Source organism: Grus americana, chromosome 14, assembly GCF_028858705.1.
Source record: "Grus americana isolate bGruAme1 chromosome 14, bGruAme1.mat, whole genome shotgun sequence".
NCBI classification, from domain to species: Eukaryota; Metazoa; Chordata; class Aves; order Gruiformes; family Gruidae; genus Grus; species Grus americana.
In genome coordinates this window covers 4,350,312-4,373,785 of record NC_072865.1, presented here as the reverse complement: position 1 = coordinate 4,373,785, position 23,474 = coordinate 4,350,312, and the positions used below count along the sequence as shown (strand labels likewise).

The window sequence follows — 23,474 nt, the reverse complement described above, 5'->3', positions numbered from 1 at the left end:
AGAGGAGTCGGGGATTCATCTGTCATGCCTTTATCCTATCCTGTCTCTTTCATTATTTTACATTAGGCTTCATGGAAAACTCAAACTTTACTCTCACAAAAATTAGAGCAGAAATCCACTTGTATTTCATGCAACTGGAAACAGACCTTTTTTAAAAAAAACAAACAAAATAATAGTCCACATATGACACATACCAAGGTACTGATTTAGAAATGCAAGGCTCACTGTATGCATACATTATCAAATCAGTGAAAACGGACATACAATCTATGTTACTGTAGTCAAACTATATAGTTACATGCATTCTTTTTCACTGAAGATAAACAAAATCTATACTATAACTACCACTAAGCTGGAATTTTAACTTTTAAATTCAAGAGTGCTGGAGCCTGGAATTCAAGTGCTACAGCAAAGCACTTGAGCACTACAGCCGCTTGCAGTAGCGTTACAACCATTTTGTGGAACAACAGAAGCAACTTTTCACTATACTTTCCAGAGCAGCCTACTTCATCTCTCCTACTCATAACCACAATCCTCACCTTCTCCCATGGCAACATGCCTTAGCAGCAGCCTTGCTAGCTGACATAAATTTGCTACGTACCTTGCTCTAACTGATGACCACTATTCGTTCTGTTCAGCTCTGCTGCCTGCTAGTGGGAAGTCAAGTGGGGAACATTGTACACTAGAATTTATTTTTTTTTTTTAATCCCCTCAATTCATGTCACTCACTGATGAAATATTAAGCCACTGAAAGAAGGCTACCAACCTCCTTGCAAGGACTGAGATTTTTAAGCAAGTTTCTCAGAGAAACTGAAGTCTTTTGATTACTGCTTTCCTATTTTCTTATGAGGACTTTGCCACTAACTTTTAAGGGTAGCAGGCTTAGAAGATCTGTGGGAAGTGTGATTTACCACAAAAAAACCCAGCTAGTACAGAATGGACAACACATCTCCCCAACACCAGGAAACTACACTTTGATCATTCCTCTTCCAAACTACCCCATACACCAAATGAAATTTCTTATCTAGTTCTGGAGGAGGAGCAGTGAGTGACAAGGGAGGTTAATGGAGATTTCATTCAGTTTTTAGACAGTCATGTTCAAACATACCTGGGCTCTCCACCCTCTTATAGTGGTATGGATTGATGCAGACTTCCTTCTGTTTAGATCCAAAAGGAAACTCACAAATATCCAATGGCTTCAGCTCGTGATGGCTTTGTAGATCAGGCCAACGCCAAACACGGCAGTAAATTACATGGGGAAGGCCTTTTCTGTGAGAAACCTGAAGTCGTCCATCTAAAGAGCGGGGGATAGTAACACACTTGCTGGGCTGTCCTGGACTGCTCAAGGCTTTCTCCAGTTCTTCCATAGCACCTTTTTTCTTTTTCAGCTTTTTTACCAAAGCATCAACAGCTTTTTCTGCCCATTTTTCCTCTTCATCTCCTTGTTTCCAGCCCAACAGACGCTTTACAGCTGGGCTAGTAAAGGAGAACAAACTGGCCATTGACGTCATTTGACACAAGTCTTCAAAAGGTTTGTTGGGTTTTGTCTGTTGGGGGTTTTTTATTTGTTTTTTCAAATAAATGTCAGTGTATACCAAAAAGCAGTTATTGCCACTGATGAGCTGTGTTATTTCTTGGAGGCTGACAAATGAACATACAGATGTCAGTGGTGAAGTCTTCACATCAAAAATAACGATCGATTCCTCCAATTTACTTCTATTAAAAAGATAAGTTAACAAGTAATTAGTAAACAAGTAAAGAATGTGGTAAAACAAAAAGGTAGATACTAAAAGAATGCCTGCTTCAACCCTAGCCATTGCACCTGATTTTATTTCAAAACAAAATCCAGAAGTACTAGGACCTCACCCCAAAGCTAAATAAAGTAAAATGCGATCAGAGTCCCCAGTTCTTGCATTACTGACCAGTGGAAAAAAGGACATTCAAGGGACCAAAGGGACAGCATGGCTTCTCTTAACTATGTTCCTTAAATCCATGAGTTTCCTTCAGAAGGCAGGCTTGGGGAATATGCTTTAAAACTGGTATTATATCCCTGTCACAGTGCTTCACCAGAAGACTTAAACTTGCTGTGAAGAAACAGGGAAAAGACATGGTGGAACCAGTAGTTCCACAGCCAGAACTGTACAGAAGTACTAAGCTTCTCAAAAGGATCTTTATTTCCCAAAAGGAGAAAATACTAAAGCATCTACTTGTTCTTGAGCTCTAATTAGGTACCCTGGTTTTTTGGTTGTTTTTTTTTTAAAAAAAAAAACCACGAGGAAGAAACTGTAGATAACAGAGAAAAGCAATTAAAATAAAAACCCCATAAAAACCTCAAATCAACCCCTCCCCAGCCACTCAGAAAGGTGGTCAACCTTTTCAACTGTAGCTATTTTTATGCTGCACTTCCTTATATCTTTTAAGAAGAATATTTGAAGCACTGGATATTTTTAGCCTTTGGCAAAAAAAAAAAAAAAAAAGTTGTTTTCCCCAGAAAAAGACAGGGGGGAGAAAGGCAAGGCGAAGTAATTACTAGAAACGTGACCTTTACTACAAACTGCCTCAGAAAGGAGAGGAGAACAACACTGTGCAACTCAAACACCGCTGGTGAATGGTGGTGTTTTGTGTTTTCTACCACTCATCAGCTCTAAAGCAAATCCTCCCCCCACCAATTTAAGGAGTAACGATGACAAGAGGAAATGATGTGCTGTGGCAACGAACTGATAAGAACTTGTAAAATCCCTTGTGAATACTAAATAAGCAAGTATAGACAATGAGCAGCTGGCAAAAAGCAAGAGCAGAGCTAAGAGAAAGGATGCCAATAACAAAAGATGCTTCCTTTCTTGCTACAGAGACTGCCAAACAACATTGTCTCTCAACTTTTCATAAACCGTGGTGAAGTAGAACACCTAACATACCCCAGACACCAAATCTGCACATAAGAGAAAAAGGTGGTGGTGGTGGGGAGCAAGATTTAAGTACCTCTGTCCTTGTTCTCTTAGATTGCTACCTTTAATCAAGGGGATCTTTTTTCCTCCCATCTTTGATTAAAAGTCATCTGATAAGGCTTTTTTAAGTGTCTAGGCACATTTGCAAGCTCAGTCAGACACACGGATAGGTACTTTCCTATAACAGAACCATATATTAAGCATCATCAGCCAAAGGTACAGCAAACATCCCTAGACAAAGCATTTGTAGTGTCCCACATGTAATCATGCCAGATTTTCTACTGGGGAGGTGGAAGGTGAGGAAAGCAGGGAACAGACCCAAGGACACTCAACTACAAAGAGTGTAAGTTAAAAAAACTTATAAACACCCTTTACAAGAAAAAAAAAATCAATTTATTTCACACAGTAGCTTAATCCCATTGCTGCTACTTTGATTATTCAGCTTTGTTTCAGTAATATGGAAAAAACTGGGAAAAGCAAAACAAACAGAAAAACTGTTTGAAGATCTTTCTTCCTAAGCTCTCATAAAAAACAAAATTAAAAGAAGACATTAAAAGAACAAAAGTATCTCACTGCTTCAGTAAGTCCTTAGAAGAGGGTATTGCAAAAAGAAAAAAGAAAAAAGCAATTTTATATCACCTTATATCTTCAGAAATAAGGACAGGTCTGCACTTTAAGTATAAATTTAGTTCCCTAGAACTATTACACGAGAACCTTCGCACCCTTCAAAGTAACAGGAAATACATAAAGGGAGATAAACTTAGCCAAGAACACAGACTAAATTTATTCTCTTTACTGAGGATAAAAGTTTAGTGTTCTAAAAAGTAAAAGCTGTTTACAGTTGCAATTAACTTACTTCCAAGCCTTGTGTACATTCAATAGCTGTAAGATATCAGCAGTTGCTCACACCCCTAAAAAAGGAAATGAACCCACCTAGAATCTCAGACCAGCAAGAAGACAATTAGAAAGTTCTATTTCTGTTTCTCGGCTATGCTTTCAAAGAATCTTAAGAATCAAGGCAGAACATACACTAGAAATTCCTATAGTTAAGTCGAGCTCAGAAGAGATTTCAAGAAACACCTCTTGGCTGTTGCCACTTTGATCTATTCCATTACAGCTGTTCTATCTATATTATGCAATTGAGTTTACAGATCTATGATTCTATTCTATGATCAAGTACAGTATGGGGTTTTTTTCTTTTTTTTTAGTATTTTGAACACAGTAATATGCAGAAACTAGGAATGAAATTTTACTGGTTGTGTATCATTTCAACATCATTTACCCACAAGTATGCTCATGGAATAAACAAGCTAACTAAAAGCAAAGAAAGCTGGAACAGTTCTACTAAAATGATGCTTTGCAGTAACTATTATTTATAGGGCAAGCATCAAGAGAATTTTGATAAAAGACTCTGTCCTACAAACTATGATTTTAGAAATAATCTGCTTGGAGTAAGTAACATAATCAACTCTAAAAATTTTACTATAGTCTGAATACCTATCAACAAAACCAAAACCTAGTAGAGCAAGTATTCCAGGAGCATTGTAACAGATTTGATCAAAACTATTTCAACTTATTCAAAAAAGTTTCCACATACGTGCCTGTACTGTAACCACTGAAAAATGAGACTGTTGAAGTTGAAAACTCTAATAGCATTTACTGTAAATCCATTCTGGCCACCCATGAGGCTTTCAAGACTCTTCTGATGAAGCGTATTTTTACCTGTTCAAGAAAAGCAAGGGCAAAAAAAAAAGAAATGCTACAACAAACTACTAATAGACTTTGAGAAGTACAAATGCCACTGAATTTATCTTGTTACAGGCCTTTCGGAAGTTCATTTTGGAAAGCAAAAATACTGATGGCTTACAGCTTTTGCTTTTTTCTTAAGAAAACAAAGTAGAATTAAAAAGCTTCATGAATTATTTGTACAGTAAGTGTTTCCTTCTTTGGAGCTATTTAAGGTCACAAAGCAGTAGGTTCAGGCATTTATGTAGAAACCAAACATTTTCATGTCGAAACTGCAACTCTTGTATGGTTTTAAAATTTCTGAATGAGTGGCATAAACCACATTTAGAACATTTACTTGCATTTCCTGTAATTTCAGCATCTAATTTTTTGAAAGGTTTCGAAGTAATCACGGCATCTGCTAGGAACAGCTTCACCAGATCATCTATATTTACAATCAATTTCTTCCAAGGCTTTAAAAGTGTGTGTTATGAGCTGTGATTGCAGTACAACAGTACTTCACTAAGATTTGAGTACAGAAACAAATGCTTTAAAGAGTCACATTTTCATTCACAGTGTTGCACAAATCACTCGTAGTGTTACACCTCTAGACGTAGTTGGTAACAACTTCCATGGGGGAAAAAAGCTTTCTTAAACTTCCTTAAGAGGCTGAGGGTCTATTATGCATTACCTTCTTTTATTAAATAACTTTTCAGCTGAGCAACAAGAGAAAATCAGCTGAAAAACGTGCTATTATATTAAAAAAAAAAACAAAACAGCCACAAACACTCTTTAAAGAGTGAGTGTAATGCATTGCATGGGGTAGCACGAGGGGGCTTTTAATGGGCGAGTATAAAAGGAAGTAATCGCTGTATCAAAATTAGACTTTGGGGCATGCATTATTTATACGTTTAAAGTTCTTGATAACGACTACAGCAAATGGAAGGAAACCAGTGGTGTGAACAGGTCCATTGTTTGAACCCCTTCTTAATACCTCATCAAGCCAGCTAGATATAAACAAAGTTGGCTAACAGCAGAACTTACAAATTGCATTTTATTTGTGAAGACGGGAGAAACAGACCACCTTTCACCTACCATCACAAATACTAAGCAACTCAACTACCTTTTGGTTCGTCTTCTGAGATTTTCTTAGCCTACTATATTAAACTGGCAAGTTTAGCAGATTAATTTGATTCGCTATCAAGGAATCTAGTGGCTAAAAGGGCCTGAGCAGGACTCACAGCAGAACGGATCAATATCAAATTACATACGGTGTATTTATTTCAACAAGATGCAGCTTTTACGTAACATGTTCTGCCATAGATTCCAAACTAATTTCCCACCTGCAAAATCTAAATTTAATGTACCATTAACCAAGCAACCCATCAACCCAAGCAGCATGGCAATGCATGATGCTTGTCACAAGCATAAGAATAAAATGGGTAACAACTACAGAATCCTCATCCTTTCCTACTGCCAATACTAAGCTTGTATTGCAAACGTACAAGCACTGTTCTCTTCCTGCCTAATTTACTTGTTTGCAAATTAAGAAAGCTTCCTGTAGCATCATACCCAATCTGAAATAAGGAACTTCACTGTTCATGATTAGAAGCTGCTTTGAGACTCAATTTCATAACATAAACAAACAACCACTTATAAGTAGCTACACAATTGGTAGTTTATTAGAGTTGCTGCAGATTTGCAGTTAAAACTGTGTTTTGCAGTCAGCTCTTGTGCTTAACTTTATTGCCCCTTCAAACTCAGAAATGCTCAAGTATTTTGACCCCATACCCACAATCTATTACATATTCATACAGAAACTCAATTCCAGTATATTACTGCATATTGTGCTATATTCAGTTATAAATATTTTCTTTACAACTATCTAAAACTACAACCTCACACATCAATTTCAGCTGGTTTTATTATGGTCCTTCTTTCCTTCTAAATTTCCTGACAGGAATTGCACAGGATTGTGCTTGGGTTTTATTATCATTTTCCCAAGTCCACATCTTACATTGCAGCCTAGCATACGGTCCCACGCAATGGCACACATTAGAACATCTTCTTCAGGATAAATGTAGAAGAAATGTTAGCTCCACAGTTTTTCCATACACATCAAGCATAAAATAAATCCTAAGGTTACGAAGAGGTTAAAAACCTTGGGTAATAAACTTGAAGGGCCTACATATTCCATACCATTGCCATAGCCTCTCAACAGAAAAGATTTTTCTTCAATTATCCTGTGCAACATCTTAGCCATGATGAATATCATCAATGACAGAACTAATTTTTCCCCCTCCTCCCCTGAAGGGTAAGTAAAAGCTGAAAGGAGATTTTATAAACGATATCAAAAAGGAACTTGTGGTATTTTCATCAGAACCGGGCTTGCATATCCAAACGCACATCCAGCTAACAAAAACCTATGATAAATGCTTTTACACTAGCACTAGATTTCTTTGCTTCAAACATGCCTTGTAAGGCAATATATTCTAACTAATAATACATGTAAACATGAACAGAAAAGAATTGTCTGCTATCTTTGAAAGTTTTACTAACCATGACTGCTCTCCAAAAAAAAAAAAAATATCTATTGACAACTTCAGACATGGCTTTCTCACACAATACTTCTTCTTTTCATTTCCACATCTGTACATCATCTAACACAGCTTAAAAAAAAACCAAACTGAAGCGTTTAACTCTGTCAGCTGAGAAGTATTTAACCAGCACTCTCTTAAAAGAAACATAACAAAAACTCTGAGGCCAAGCATGAGCAGCAAGTAATACACTGTACATGGAAGAAGTGGAATCATAAAAAACATATAGCTCAGATAGAAAAAGTGATGCTTCTGTTTTTTCTTAAAGTCTTCCCAAAAATTACTATTAAAAAAAAATTATAACGATCTATATCACAAAAAAGGTCCAGTCAGAAAGAGTTTACCAATAGAGCTCCACTGCATTTCAAAAGCACCCTCACTTCCAACTGATGCCAAGAAAACCTCAGAAAGAGTGTAATCAAAGAAAAGAAAGTTTTAAATTTCTTTTGCATCATGGCAAAACTTGAGTTTAACTGTGATACAGGGGAGGGGAGAGAGAGGGAGAAAACCCAAAAACTTCCCAAGCCTAAAAAAGTTAGTATCTATTTCTTAAGGCATCCACTTAGAACACAAAAATACAACACTCACGTGGCCCTGGTGTCTGCAACTGCTCTAATTACTGAGCAATTAGCTTTTGTAGACGTTCTCAAAAACTACAAATTCCGTCTTAAAACCAAAATCTCTCTCCCTTAAGTGTTTTGTCAGAACCACATATTTTCTCACACTTCTGTTTCAGTTAATTGGCACTTTCCAACAGAAGCATTATGCTGAAAAATGCCATCATCAACAGCAGTCAGCACAGCTGAAAGTCAGCCCTGAAACTGCCTCATGTTTTTAAGGTTATTTAAGATCTACTCTAACCACAGCAGATAACTACAAGTTAGAATCCATTTCTTTTATAATTAAAATTATATACAAGAGCATCACTCAATTTCACTAAACATGAAAACAAAAGCCTATGCCTCCTTTGGTAGGACATGGACAACAAAGTGGGTGATTAGGAATGACCTTAGTCCTACACCTGGAGGAAAAAAAAGGGAAAATAAAGGACATCTTATAGTTTTCACAAACCCCAAAGTATGTTAAAAGATTAACAAGCTGGACAAAGCCTCATATCCAAGACCTTCATTAAAGAGTAAGATCCTAAATACTGCCACTAAAAATGTGAATTGGCAACAAAAAATGTAACCTGAAAGAAAGGACTGTACGCTTTCATAAAGCTTTAAAAGAGGGGAAGAAAAATAAAGATGTATACATGTGCATGTGTATACACTTCCACTCCGACTGAATTGCATTAAGACTGTGACGAGTTTACAAAAGCTACAGGATTTGGAGGGAACACTGACAATAGTAATTCAGCCAGCTTTTTTTCCCCTTGCACAGAATGAATGAATGGCAAAGTATTCTAAATTTGTCAGTTTGTGACATCCACTGACCCAGAATTCAGAGACACTACCTCATAGTTGGTGGATCAGTAGCAGCGATTCTGACAAAGATCCTCTGTCAAGGATGACAGTCCTGGCAGGCTCAACCTTGGTGGTAGGTCAGTAGGGATACAGACTTGGCAGGCGGCGTTCTGCACCTTGCCAACCCACACTAGTCAAGCACGCTGAAGTGCCAGCCAAACTTTTCTACGTGGTCACAGGAACACGGCTCAAAAGGCTTCCAGAAAACAGCGCAGAAATTCACGCTGTGACTAACGATAACTGCAAGAGTCTTAAATTACTGTTCAACTTGCCTTTAATGAGCTGTGTATCAACGTTAGCAATATCTGAAGTGTTCTCAGCTCACACAAGTCTTTTCATTCTGAGCACAAGCTGCTCTCCTTACCTGTTGCTATAAAAAAAAAATCATCAAAAGATCTTTAAAGAATAAACATTACAACTTCAAAATTAATTTCAGCAAATCTATCATAGACATTAGAAGAAAGCTGCATTTTAATCAACATGAAAAATTTAACTGGCAAGGAAGCAAGAAAGAGGGACTTGCACAGAATTGCCATAGCAGTATTTTTGCAGGTATATAATTCAGCCAAGAGTAACAAAAGAGTTTTTAGAGTTTTCTTTAGAGAAAATAGAGGACATTTTTCTGAAATTAAAAGTGTCCTCTGGAATATTAAAGAGCACAACATAATTCAAATAAACTTAAAAATATACACGACACTTAACAGAGCACAAGCACTCCATCTTTAAAGACAGAATTTCTTCCAGCTCAGATAACATTCTATCATCATGAAAACTCTGCACAGCTCACCCACTCAAGGTGCAAGATGAAAAATCTGACTTTGTAACAAGAACCAAGTAGCACAGGGTCCACAACTATAGTTCCATCAGAGGTTAAAACTCCAAACCTCAAACAAAAAACACCCACCACAGCTGTAAGCAGTTGTGATCTTTTGTCATCAAGAGAAAGAAGTGCAGAGGAAGCCTCTCTTCCTCCTTTCCCATTTCCCACCCCCATCATGACTGTCCATCTTGGGCTTTCACTAGGAAAGCTTTCTTTAGGGGAAAAAAAAGGAAATTCCTCCCTCAAGTGTATTTTCTCCACATTTGAAAGGAAAAGAAAGGTTTGACAAAGGCAAGTACCCCAAAAAGCATAAGGTTTGCTGGGGTTTTGTCTTGTTTTGCAAAAATAAGTACTAGCACTTAGCAGTAATTTCAAGGCCAAGTGAACAAAATTTTACTATCAGAGGTAAGAATAACCCACTATCGAACAGTCAGGATTAAGACATTAAATCCAACAGCACCCTGCACAGACAGGGCACTCTCAAAAGTTACAACACACTAATTATGAAACATCTTCAATTAAGTTATTTGCTGCTTCTATTAACTTCCACTACCACCAGCTGCCAACTTCATAAAGCATTACAGCTTTTAATGAGCACGGGCACATGACTGCAATAGTGTGTTTGCACCTTTTTTTTTTCTCCTCCCTTTGCTTAAATCAAATTCTGTGATTCCTCAGAACATCAGAAAGATATTCTCTGCAGAACTTCCATAACTGAGATGTGCAACGAACAACGCTCTTTTCAGTTTTCAGTATTTTAAAGCCACTCATAGCAGGTAAATTATTTGAAATTAACAGAGGAATGAAAACCAGCAAGAGATTTCATCTAAACCCATCATGTACTGACAATCTAATTTCCCACGACAAGGCAAAACTTACAGGCTGATGCAAATTTTGACAGTTATTCCTTTGGGGTTTTGTTAAAGGAGTCCAAGTCATTCAATGACTAAAATCTCTAAATCCCTACAGATTCCACCAAAAGATTCAACAACTATTACTGAACCTACTCAATAATATATTCAACAATTACCGAATCAGTTCTTCCCTACCGTATTTTACTGAGAAATAACTTGATTTAAATAGCTTAAAGTCACATCAGAAACTACACAACTGGAACAGAGCACAGATCACTTGATTTCCAGTCTTGTGCTTTTAACCGCACGACCATATTTCCTCTATTAAGTTTACAACCCGCAGAAAACAAAAATTGCCATTCTAAATCACTTAAGCGGTCCATCTGTTGTCAGGCAGCTGTCAGTGCTGGATACACGCAAGAAAGGCCAAGGTGGACAAGCGTGTGTGCCCTAACATCGCCTCTGTACCCACGGATCTGAAACATGCGGGTTTGTTACCCTCCCCTTCGGTCGGTCAGGCCTTAAGGCAGTTGGGAGCGGAGCAACTCGTCTCAAAAAAGAAAAAAAAAAAAAAAGAGAAAGAAACATAAACCACCGAGCCTCTTATTAGCATTGCAACAGTTTGCTCCTACAGTTACGTGCACAGACTTATTTTTATCAGCACGAAGCGTGTTTTAACAGCCTAGCAGCGCGGTCCTGCGCTCCCCTCTCCCTCCCGGGGCTGCTCCTTCCTCCTCCTCCTCCACACGCCGCTCACCGGCCCCCTCCCCCCTCCCGCCGCCGCCCGCCCCCCCGGGCAGCCCCCGGCCCGGCCCGACCCAAAGCCTGTCACCCCCGGGCCCGCGCGGCCAGGGGAGGCCTCGGCCCCTCCAAGTTTCCGAAAGGGCCCGTTTCGCCCCCCACCTCCTTCTTCTCCTCCTCCCCGGGAACCCGAACCGCAGCGCCCCGACTCCACTCGGCGCTGAGGAGGCGCCGCTCCCCCCCCCACCCCCGACCCGACACCCCCCACCACCCCTCCGGGCCGCCCCAACCCACCCGGCACGGAGCGAGGCGGCCTCCCCGCCGCGGCGGTACGAGGCGGGTGTCCGTTAGGCTGGAGGCGCCGGCTGGGCCGCGGCCGCCCGCTCGCAACAAAACTTTATTGGGAGCCCGCGGAGGGGACAGCGGCGCGGCGGCGCCGGCGGGGCCAGCGCCGGGACCCGGATGTAGGCGAGGGGCGGGGGGAGCACGCGGGCGGGATCCTGGGGGCCGCGCATGCGCAGAGCCGCCGGGAGGAAGCGGACGCGGCGGGAGGGGCCCGGCCGGGCGGGCTGAGGGGCCGCCGCGGAATGAAAGCTGTAGCCGCGAGAGAAAGTGAAATACATAAAAACCCGAGGTGTTTCGGCTTTGTTGTCGAAAAAGTAATTTACCCCAAGACGGAGGAATAGAAAAGCGTCCTCGAGCTGAGCGCGGTCCTGCGGTGCCCCCCTGACACGGAACGCCGCCGACCGGGCCTGCCCAGGGTCCTCATGGCAGCCGGAGGGCCAAGGCCTCGCTGCGGTGCCCGGCGCGCAGCTGGGGCTGAGATCCAGCGCTCTGTCCCGCCGGTACCGTGTGCTGCCTTCCTGGCGGCTGACACCGTCCCGCCGGCCGCGGCCCTTGCGCTTGGGGCTGTTTGGTGTCACTGGGTTTTAGCCACAGTGCCGAGGGGCAGCTCAGGTGCTTCCGATGGCTGCATCTTGTAGTAAGTTACTAAAACCACAAAGCTTCAAGAAAACCTGGTAGCGGTGTTAGGAATGACTCTAAACGGGACTGTACGGTTGAGGATTTTCATGCTGTGTGTAATGGTGGTATGGACAAACTCCTACTTTTCTCACAATCGACCTCATCGCGTGAAATGGAAGTGACCACGGTTTCCTCAAAGCTGTTTTTTGAACAGCACAGAGGGAAGGTGAGGTACCACGCCAAAACCACCTCCAACGTGCCACACCACCACCAGACCTTGATTAAGCATACTGCAGGCATAATTGTTTGTTTCTTGTCATTTTTAACTAAGTAAATGGATAGGTAAATGGAAGAAGAATTGGGTTCTACGCCATGACTTGATGTCAGAACGTTTTAATTTTTTAAATTGCCTTCAATGAACAAGTGACTTTTGGAACTCCAAACACCTGAATTTCCACTAGATCTGAAGAATGTCATTACTTCCATTAAAATCTATAATAAAAATCAGTTGTCTGTTCAAAGGCCTCTCATCGTAGGGAAGGACTGGCAAAGTCTTGTTTCCCTCACAAAAGAGGAGATACCTTAGAGCAGCGCGTGGGAGGCTGAACCGCATTCAGCTCTGCTCTTCTTTGCTCGGTTCACAAGCAGGTGGAACCGCTTGCCACAAAGTGCTTTTGAGGCCCAAACTTTGATGGAATTGAGAAATTTAGCTTTATATGGGCAACGGGAACATCCACAATTAGGGGAAAGTATTTCGCACTTCAGCCCACAAAGTAATTTTAAGAGGAAACTTTTCCTACAGGAAGATTACTTCATAACCCAAAGGCTGTCTTCCTCAGAGGAGGCCGATCGGAGCCTGTTTCAGACACACAACTGAACTAAACTGAATCCTAGTCTGATCCACTACAGAAATTCCAACAGAAGAGTTCCTCTGGCAAAAATATCGTGTAGGAACAGATAAATGGGGCAAAATCATAATTTGTACATAAATACATCTCTGTTGTGGGACGTGTAAGTACACCATCTTGCAGCAGTTAAAAATCTGGCATACCAATTGCATCAGGCATGCCAACTGAATCTTGCTATCAAACAAATTCCTTTTGGAAAAAAGAATAAGCAAATGTAATGAAAAATTATTTTATATATACATATAAATGTATATATGCAAATACATATATAATTAAGGTAAAAGAAACCCCATGAAACCCTGTGTTTTATTTGTGTAAATTAAGGGTAAAACATCTACCAAAAAAACCCCCCAAAAAAACCCCAAACCAAACAAAAAACCAAACCAACAAAAAAAAAAACCCAAACCAAAAAGCAACGTGAAGTTTGTAGAAACGGAAAAATATCCAGTGAGCCAAACTGTAGTTTCAATTTCAAATATATTTAAGCCTTGAAGAAATTTTCTTCTGGTTCAAAACTATGTGGCTCTTGATTATTTTTTATGTAAACAGAACGTTTTAGCACCAGTGTACTCTGATCAGATCTATACAGAGGTCAATTAATAGCCCAACAGGATATCTCCACTAAAGTTCAGGACAGCGGTGAAGGAGCAAGGCTTTGGTGTAATTTAGTCACAGAACAGAGGTAACCTTTGGGGACTCCGATGTATCTCTACACCAGCAATTGTTCTACTTTGGCCAGGCAGTCCAAAATATGGGACAAAAAAAACCCCTGTTGGTCTTTTTCCAAATCTTTTGTGTAACTTAATTAATAAACCAAGTAACAAACAACAAATTGGCAGCAGGCATTTTAGGTGTTGTTCGTGTGCCAGCCACGATGTCCCTATGAAACAAAATGTTCTCTTATTGAGAAGTTACAAAACAGTTGTATGTTGTCAGATGAAGCTACAGCGCAGAGCTCCGATGGGCTTCCTGCTGTGGAGGTTTTAGCGTTCCAGTGGTGAGGAAAGCAGAAGGTGTGCATGGAAGTGTATGGGAGAGGACAAGGAAAACTCTTCAGTTTTCCAAAACGATCTCAATTTAAAACTACAGGCAAGTTTGGCATGTCTGCTTGCAGCACACGACTCCTCAGCAAGCAGTGATTCTTAAGCACAATGTACAGGCTATTTTGGAGTATGGGAATAATGAAGATGACCTACCGGCTGAAAAACAGTTCTCTTTTTTTTTTTTTTGCCATTTTGGCACAGACTAATGTTGAATGGCCAAAGACCAAATGTCTAAAGTCAAGTTATCTCCATCTAGTCAATGGGACAGAGTAACAGCCAAAGTAAATGACATTTGCTGTCTAATGATTCAAGTCTATATATCCTTAAGGTCACAATAAAATTAACACCACTTTCACCACTCTCTACTTCATGCATGGTTTCCATCACTTAAGTGTCTAGAGCCCAGCTCCAGTGGGTCCACTTTAATATCAAGTTCAACAGAAGGCTTGCAACAAGGAGACTCGTGGCATCCTGAACACAGGTTCCAGAAATCACGTGATTTCACAAATTCATGAATTTTGCAACTCATGGAACCATCAATCCTCTTTTAGCATTGGCAAACCTAGATTTTCCAACACAGACATGCAGCCGTGATAATCCAAGGAAAAATGACTCCCCAACCTTCTACTTACCTGAATGTTTTAATTATTGTGTGTTCAGATTCTGCAGAGACAACTGGTTTATACATTTGTTTATACATTTGGTCCTGCCTTGTACAGTCAACTGAAGTACAAGTACCTGTCTCACATTCCTTTGCGCACAGTCCAATGGCAACGAAGACAGCAAACTGCCTTCTCGTTAACCTAACGCTACTGTAGATGTTTATGTTGGAGCCAGCTGTAACCTTACAGTCTGATCAAAGTGCAAAACAATCAACAAAAGAACTACCACCGATTTGCATCAGGCCTTGCATGGTTGAGAAGCAACCATGAAGTTCAACAAGTATCTTAAATTACATTATTTTGATTTTTCTCTCCAGATTTTGAATATGATCTCTGTATTAATGAGATCTTTGGTTAGAAATGATTAGTTCGAAAATCAAATAGACTTTGAATTATAAGGAAATGGTCTTGGAAGAAAGTTGCTTTATTATGAAACTTCAGCCTTCTGGTGACTTCTAAAATGACTGCATTGTTCAACTTCATTCCCTATCAACTTTCTAAATTGCTGGGGGGGGGGGGGGAGCGAGAAATTTAAAAAACAAAACAAACCAAACCCACAGTTACCATGTCTCTACCCATAATAAAAGTTTGCAAAGCCACTTTATAACTATGTTAAGAAAATTCCTGTAGTGTGAAAGATGGCTTGGATATTTAAACCAAATCTAGCTTAAAAGCAGAATTGGGGGGAATGGATAGGATAGCTCAAGAAAGTTCCGCTCGCACAGCTGTCAGCTGAGGAGAAATGGGGGAAGGGGCAAATGGTGAGAAAGGAATTTTATTTTTTTTTGGCAGTGAAAAGAGGAACATGCCATCCCTGTTTTAAAAGTTTCAGGGTGGGAAAGGCTAAGGAGGGGCTAACATACTATACATACCTTTACGTATATTTTTGAGGCAGAAAAACAGTGTTATGTTTGAGCAGAGTTCAGCAAGTGGAAAGGGAGGTGGCGTTCGCTCTGACCATTTGGTCCTCTTAAATACCCCCGCAATTTACAGCACGCTGAGAACAAGCACAATAGATGATAAGTGGCTGCCTCACAACAAGAACGCAATACAAACATTGTTTACGTCGCATCACGTATGTAAGAAAATGAAAAAAAAAATGTTTAGTGTCTGGAGGAAATATATTAAAAGTGTTTATCTACAAGGCCCCTGGTGGTGTGGGCTCCTGTGAAGTTACACTCACTGGCTCCCAGCCTTTGAATTCTAGGAGAATAAAATTATGTACCCTGTTATGGTTACAGCCACACTTCGGGGTACCTTGCATGACTCAACTCATGCACCAGTACAAAGGGAGAGAAGAATTAGTCTTGTTTCCTGAAGCTACACATATAAGACATTAACATGAAATTGCAGACCAGGGGAGGGAAAGGCAAACCAAAGATATACTTCCCAGCAAGTTTAAAGCTGCAAACTTTTCTTCCTAGACTGGAAGAATAAAAGAGATCAAGCATGTAACTGAATCCTGGTGCATCTATGAAGATGTTCAAAACAGACATGTGAAGGTTTTGTAAGTTCAACTCCACTATGTCTTTTTACACTCTACAGAATAAAACTGTGAATATATTGGGGCTGATATATCCAGTTTAACAGATCTGAGAGTCAACTAAGGGTACAAAACTGAACAGGCAATTCAAGAACTAAATGTCTGAAAAACATATTAAAAAGGCAAAATCCTGAAAAAGGCCACTGCAGGAGGAGTAAGACTTATAAGAAGTAATGAATAAGAGAAGCTTTTGCCTGAGAACCGTCGCAAGTCCACATCAGAGTGTGAACCCTCTTCCATTGACACCTGTGGACAGAGTCTGGTCAGGGCAGAGTACTGCTAAAGTGGATCTGCTTTTGGGCCGGGGGTGGAAACCTTCCCGGAGGAATGGAAGAAACATGCCAGCTGATTAACACAAAGTAATACACTGCTCTCACAGAGGAAACGATAAAGAATTTTAAATGGCTATTCCTCCAGTGTGGCTGTTTTTCTAGACCATCCCCCAGCTTGCCCTCACCATTACATCAGCAGAACAGAAACATGTAGTATTCTCATTCTTCTAAATCAGTGATTTTCAACTATTTCCAGAATATGACCTCACGTTGTAAGAACACTTCCTGGAGTCTGACACCCACTACTAAGCTCAGAAGAAAGATAGCCCCTGCCTCCTAAAAGCTGCCTGCAACAACCAAACCAAATACCTGTGGACAACAGAGAAGCTGGACCATAGAAGAGGCAGTACAGAAAACGAATGAATCTAACATCGCAGTTAACTTCCTTCCATGTACCATAACCACATGATCACTATGAGGTTTTTTTTCTTTTATGAAAACTCTGCTCAAAATTAGCCATGAACAAAATTGTGTCTTATTTTCTTCTTAAAGATTTACTTCCTTCCCTACTACTTGTTTAATGTCCTACACTGTTAGCCAGACGCGGAGCCTTCTGGATGTATTCTTCAACATTATCGCCTGCATAGACCCAGTTTTTCCAAGGGGTCTCCGCTCCCCAGCCCGAGCGCAGCCTCCTGATGCTCCCTTTTGGAAGCGACTGGCGTTCGGGTGGGACGCATTCTCGCTTGGGGACAGCGAGGAGATCTAACATGCAGCCTCACACTCAACATAATCATCTGCTGACACAGTCACGAGCTGGAATTCCATTTCTTGTAGCAATAGTTGGGACCAACATCCACAATAACTGCGCACTGAAAACTTGTATTTGTGGCTCCATGGCCAAAACCACAGGAAAACTATTTTTAGCGCAACAGAGCTCTAAATAGTGGAAGCACTGAAAATTTAGCTCGCACCATGGGCCAAATTCTTCTCCTGGTTACACCCACTCTATGGAGAAGCTTGGATACAATAAACAGAAACACTCTGAAACAGAAATTAAAACAAAAAGGAAACTTTTGCTTATGAGTAAAATCAGTACTTTAAACTTTAAATGAAGAAAGATACATATCCTCCAGCATTTCCTCTGGAAATAAAGGGAAGGAAAAAGGAACAGTTTGAAATAGAAGCGATCTGTTACAATAATTGTACCTATTACGATAAAGGTAATTCATCCCACTATATATGTCTGAACAATGCCTATAGCTAAAATCTCGCTCCATTCATTATGCAGATACTTTAGGCTTAGACCAGTGAAGAGGACAGTGAGTTTATCGGTATCTTGAGAGAAGACACAGATGAGTGTAGCCTATGACTCACAAATCAGGTTTTAATAGCTAGACCTACACTTAATTGCTCACAAGCCAACTTTCTAACAGCAGTTTATCACCCCAGGATTTCACAACACAAAACAATTAGTGATGGCAAAGCTTTCTCAGGTAGGAACCGACAGGACCTGACTTTCTCCTTCTGGGTGTATTTCTACCAGAGTCCCCAAGTTACAGGATGCTGGGCCTCTACAACTTATATTTAAATTTTGTGGCACACTTAGGGACACAACCTTCCACCCTCATGACCAAAGACTTGGGTTTAATAATTTCCTCCACAGTATCAAGATCTGCGTAAACAAGTGTAATAATGTCTATTATAAAATTAAAGGGCTTTTGGGCATAGTGTAGTGCAAGTTTTGGGCGGGATGTTGCAAGCTATTTGCTTCTCTTTGCCAAACTTCCGCAGAAATTGTATTTTCCTTTTTGTTAGGAAAACAGGGAACTGGATCATTTTCTAAAACAAAAATGAAAACTTTTTGGAGAAGCCAGTAAGATGAGGCAACCACAAAATAGGGCTAATAATAATAATAATAATAATAATGTTATTTTTCATTCACTATTTTATTGTTGATTTCTTCCACTCTTTAAACACCGCCCTATGACATGTATTTTAAAAGGAAATACAGGGACAAAAATCAAAAGGCAAACAGCACATTTTCAATTTTGGTTACATTTTTGCAAATTCAAAATAAATTAGGGTTATTGCTATTGTCTAAACACCTTCATATTTCACACAGTGAAGGAAACATAAAAAGTTCGTAAACTTTTTTGCTCCAGCTGCTTAGCTGGGCCCCATGTAAGGCGCTGTCACTAAAATAGTTCACAACCCTAATTACAATTCACCACATCTTGGGAATGACATTTAGGATTCTTGAGGCGCTTTTAGATAATTTTTAGACTCTGCGTAGAAGCTCAGCTGTCACGAAGTCGGTTTTATTTTGTAACAGATTTTATCCTTTGGAATGTTATGTTTGGATTGAGCTGAAGATACGGAAAAATACATGCAATATAGTTTGCTTACCCGACTGAAATATAACTCCTAAAACAAAGCTGAAACTGTCTGTCCTTTAATGTTCATATTCCAGCCTGTGCTTGCCTATAGCTGTTTAGATTTGGAAGTGGGGGGGGGGGGGGGGGGTAGCAGAAAAAACCTCTCCCTTACTGCATTATTCTGACTCCATTAGTGTAGTCAGAGAGAATTCCTGCTCTTTATCCAGTAATTAAATAAATATTTAACATTGTGGGATTTAATTGGAATCCCAGAAGTTAACAATAGCCTCTGCTATCGGTGTCACTATCTCAGGGGTTCTGTTTTCACAGGCGTATATTTAGATCTCGGCCACATCGCCCACTTGCATTACGAATAGTACAACACCCCCCAACTCCCTAGAAAAAAAAAAAAAAGAAAACAAACAAGAAGCTCAGTAAAAATCTGGAAACTTTTATAAAGTGACGCCATCTCCGCAGATCTCCTTCCCTCTGCTGCATAACGTACTTCAAAGCTTAAATTAAGTGGCAGGCAGGCTCTCATGAAAAAAAAAACCCAACCACCACCAATAACAAATGAACGCAGCTTTACCTTCCAGAAAATTACTGCAGCTCCATTTTCTGACCCTTTATTTTTTCACTAGTTCCCTTCCAAGTGATTTCTATTTCTCTCTCTCATGCTGGCGGCAGGGCGGCTGGGGAGGAGCGCTGTGCGGAGGGTCCCCAGCCCGCCGGGGAGCGGGGACCGGATCGGGTAACACACCCAGCAGCACACCCAGAGCTGCCTGCGGAGAATTCAAATTCCCACTTTAGAAACTTTCTGCAATACTTGTGTGTCAAGTCTATTTTTGCTTCCTTCCTTCATCCTGTAATAATGCTCTTTGGTCCGATGCAACGCAGCCATCTTTTGTGCCGTGTCTTTCGTACAATCTGTAGATGAAAAGCGCTTTGCCAGGGTAAATCCTGGCTTTGCCAGAGCTGGCTGATCCCTTTCGGTGAATAAGTTATCTAGTTTGCAAAATGGGAACAAGTACAATCACAGTGTATTGACTCTTTGCATTAAGTCTCTCTGCACTAAAAGAACGCTCACAATCTGAATGCATTTAATGGATATAAATGTGTATATAAATGTAAAATACATATAAATATAGATATACACACGTTTAAGGCATTCTTGTGGTATGTCTGTGCGCACATGCACACACACCCCCCCCCCAAAACAGGACAGTTTAATTAGGATAAGGGTGCTTTCATGTAAAAAAATACATTTATAAGATGTGAATGATCTTTGTACCAGGCCTTCTACATTGGCATTTTACCACTCACTCTGTATATACAACGATGGCAAAAATAGAGAGCAACATTTAGAAATGAGTGTTTAAGTCTGCAAAAGGTGGATCGTTCTCTGTGAATCTACTGAACTAAACACAATAAAAACTGATTCGTCTTGTTGACAAGAGAGCTCACAGAGGTTTCAAAGTCCAGTTAATAGAAACAGCCTGACAGCTGCACGCCCTAGAACCACTTAAAACAGAAAATAAAATTCATGCAATTAGATGCTTGCAGAATCAAAGCATTTCTTACTAAAATAATGAGATTCTTATGATTATGTCTAATCATTAGCCGGTGGTCTTCATGAAGATGACCAAGGTTGTGTCTAAACGATCAGCTCAACCCTCTCAAACCTTGTGTCTCCCTCACACTGCAAGTTTGGGTTCCCTTGCCAGAGCTCCAACTGTCTGGCAAGATTTGAGCCTACAGTAGGAAGGAGGGTTCAGACACCCCCCCGTAAGGCACACGGTGGGGAAGGATGAGCATGGCTTGTCGAAGGAAAGTCAGGCTTTGCAGACCACTGCTGGATTTTTTTGAAGGATCCAACCAGAGCGTGAGGAAGATAATACTCTTGATGGATTCCACCTGGATTTCTGAAAGACTCTGGGCAATATCTCCCACCTTTCTCAGGGAGGATAATCTGCCAGGGGAAAGGAGGTAATGGTCTCCTAAGGTGTAACTACTCAAAAGAAAGGCAGCAAAGAGTGGCAATGTCTGGTTGCTTTTCGCAGCAGAGGGAAGTGGAATTTCCCAGGCAAGTGTATGCACATTGGTGCTGCTCAGTGTATTGCTGAGTGAGCTGGAGAAGGCAGTAAGATGATCTACAGATAACGAAGTTGTCTAGGAAAGTGAAGACGAGGACTTGGCATGAAGAACTGAAGAAGGCATTCGCCGTACTGAGTGGGAAACAAAAGATGAAATTTGTTGTAAATATAAATGTAAAGTTGCACATGTGGGAGTGAAGTCACATCCAGGATGATGTGCTCTAACATACTATTACTCAGGAACAATATTTTATAATAGTTCAATGCAGGTGTTGAATGTATTTTTGATCACCAAGGAGTGCACTGAATGTCAGCAATTGCTACAAAAGGAATGGCAAACAAAGCAAAGATCGCTCTGACGCCGTGAATCCCTGGTGCACCTGCATCTCAGGTGCCATGCAGAGGGCCGGTTCTCCATCTCAAAAAGAAACGCTACATCTGGCAGAGGTACAGACAAGTCCAAAGAGAGTGATCTGAAGCATCAGATGGGTCCCGTGCAGAGAATGTCTAAATAGTGTCTTCCATCTGGAAAAGAAACAGCTGAGAAGGATATTGCAGACATCTGCAAAAAGCCCAAGTGGAACGGGGCAGGTGAAAGACTACTTTGTCTTCCAGTTCTGGAGGAGGTGAAAGGAAGCTTAGCTGCAGGCTTCTGAGAAGAAAAACGTGGTTCTTCACACAAAGTGTAATAAGGAGTTCAGATCTCTGCCACCGGACATTGTGGGTACCAAAAATTTACATGAGTTCAAAAACCAAAACCGGTGACAGAGCAAATCCACAAAAGAAAATCCCATTAAAGGTGACTAAATATAAAGACATTGGCCTCTGGCTCCAGAAGTCCCTCGGTTGCAAATTGCCAGTGAGTATTCTGTGCCATTACTGTTTGCCCTGTACTTACACTCTTCCCCCGGGCATCCCCTGATGCTGGCTGTTGGCCAGGACACCGAGCTGGGCAGACCTTTGATCTCACCCGGTAGGGTCATACTCCTGTTCTTCACATGCTGTTAGAACTGCTTTTCATCCTGAAACTCGTATCTCACTGCAGTCATATTTTATTGTCTAAAATATCGCAAATTCTGGTCCACATTTTTTCCAAATTGTGGGATACCCCAGTTCTACCTCTCCACCATTCCACAAATATCGTTACATATTTACAAGCTAGACATATGAACGCCTCTGTTAATAGGAATAAAACTCCTCTGGTTAAAAACTGAGATTGTTTTTCTTTAGTGTACCACTCTGGCTTTCTCAATATGTTCAGGAGCAAAGCTTCCAAATAGTCAGTAATGAGTTTACACTATGTAACTCAAAAATGCATTAATTATTCTCATTTACATTAAGAAAATATTGTTAAGAACTCCACATTAAAGGTAATTTAAATAGAAGCTTCAATTTAGTGAAGCTTCAGTGTGGTCTAGCCCAACACAGATACTGACTAAACTAACCATATAACAACTTTTCATCCCCATTTTTATATCATTATGTACAACAACAAACTTCATGTTTTGAAATGCGCATCTGGTCTCCTGAGTGATACCAGAGCTGTGCAATAATAGGAAACTTCCCTGCATGCCAAACAGGAAAAAAAAATTGCTTTTTTACATATTTTGTGAAGGGAAAATGATAGCAGGGAGGACGATCATTTGGCATTTGAAAAGTGGTGTTTTGATAGAAAAAAAATTCCTTTTGAAAACAGTAATGCAAATGAGGAACATCTAATGGAAAAGTCATTTCCAAAACTTGTGTTTTGACAGTGCTGAGATGGGATTGCAGCTAAACTTTTCCATTTGTCTGTTCTCCTCCTTCCCTAAACTAGCAGTAAAATGCAACATATTTCACAAGGTATTTTAACAAATCTATATATGCCAGTGGGACAGATTTAGGCCAGAGTTTCTTTGGTCCAGCTCAAAAGGACAGCAAAATACTTGATGAACATTTAATTATTACACTTTCTGAAAGAAAGGCATTTTCATTCCTATTAGAGATACAATTAAGTTCAGCTAGAAAATGCCGCATGTCCAAAATCAGTCAGATATAGCAGTGACAACTTGAGAGCTGAAATTTTTCATTCAGCCCCCAATCTTGAATTCCAAAGACTAACCTGATAGCAAGGATCTCGGGTGTAAAAGCACAGAGCAGTTGTAGTTGCACTGCAGTCTCCGCTACCCCTTAAATACTGACATTTTGGGGTTTCGTGGAACAAGGAGGTGTTTCCATTCCAGATTACCAAGGATGTGTTTCTGAGAAAGCCACGCAATTCAACTTGAAATAGGCTCTTTCCTGCCTTTCTTATACATAACTCATCACACCCAGATTTTAATATTTCTGTTCTTGCGTCAAACCTACTCTGGCAATTTATTATATAAGCAGCACCTTGATCTTCATTGTCTCGAACAAATTTCTTGGAAAAACTCTGATTTTGGTGCCAGTTTTTATTAGTGGGATAGTTGGAACTGCTGATAGA

At 40.4% G+C, this 23,474-nt stretch overlaps 1 protein-coding gene across 2 annotated transcripts in view; it reads right to left on the bottom strand.

Annotated features, from left to right (window-relative positions):
- The window catches only part of SMAD5 (SMAD family member 5), a 29,824-nt gene extending 10,058 nt beyond the window's left edge, over positions 1–19,766 (bottom strand). The window contains exons 1-2 of one of the 2 annotated variants that reach the window (XM_054841726.1): positions 19,507–19,766; positions 1,109–1,716 (exon numbers count right to left, since the gene is read on the bottom strand). In XM_054841726.1, the coding sequence (XP_054697701.1) occupies positions 1,109–1,511 (403 nt within the window). In that variant the 5' untranslated portion in view covers positions 1,512–1,716; positions 19,507–19,766. Of the gene's footprint in view, positions 1–1,108; positions 1,717–11,442; positions 11,613–19,506 lie in introns of those variants that run through there. The other variant, XM_054841727.1, reaches the window with a different exon arrangement.
- Between the last annotated feature and the right edge of the window lie 3,708 nt (positions 19,767–23,474).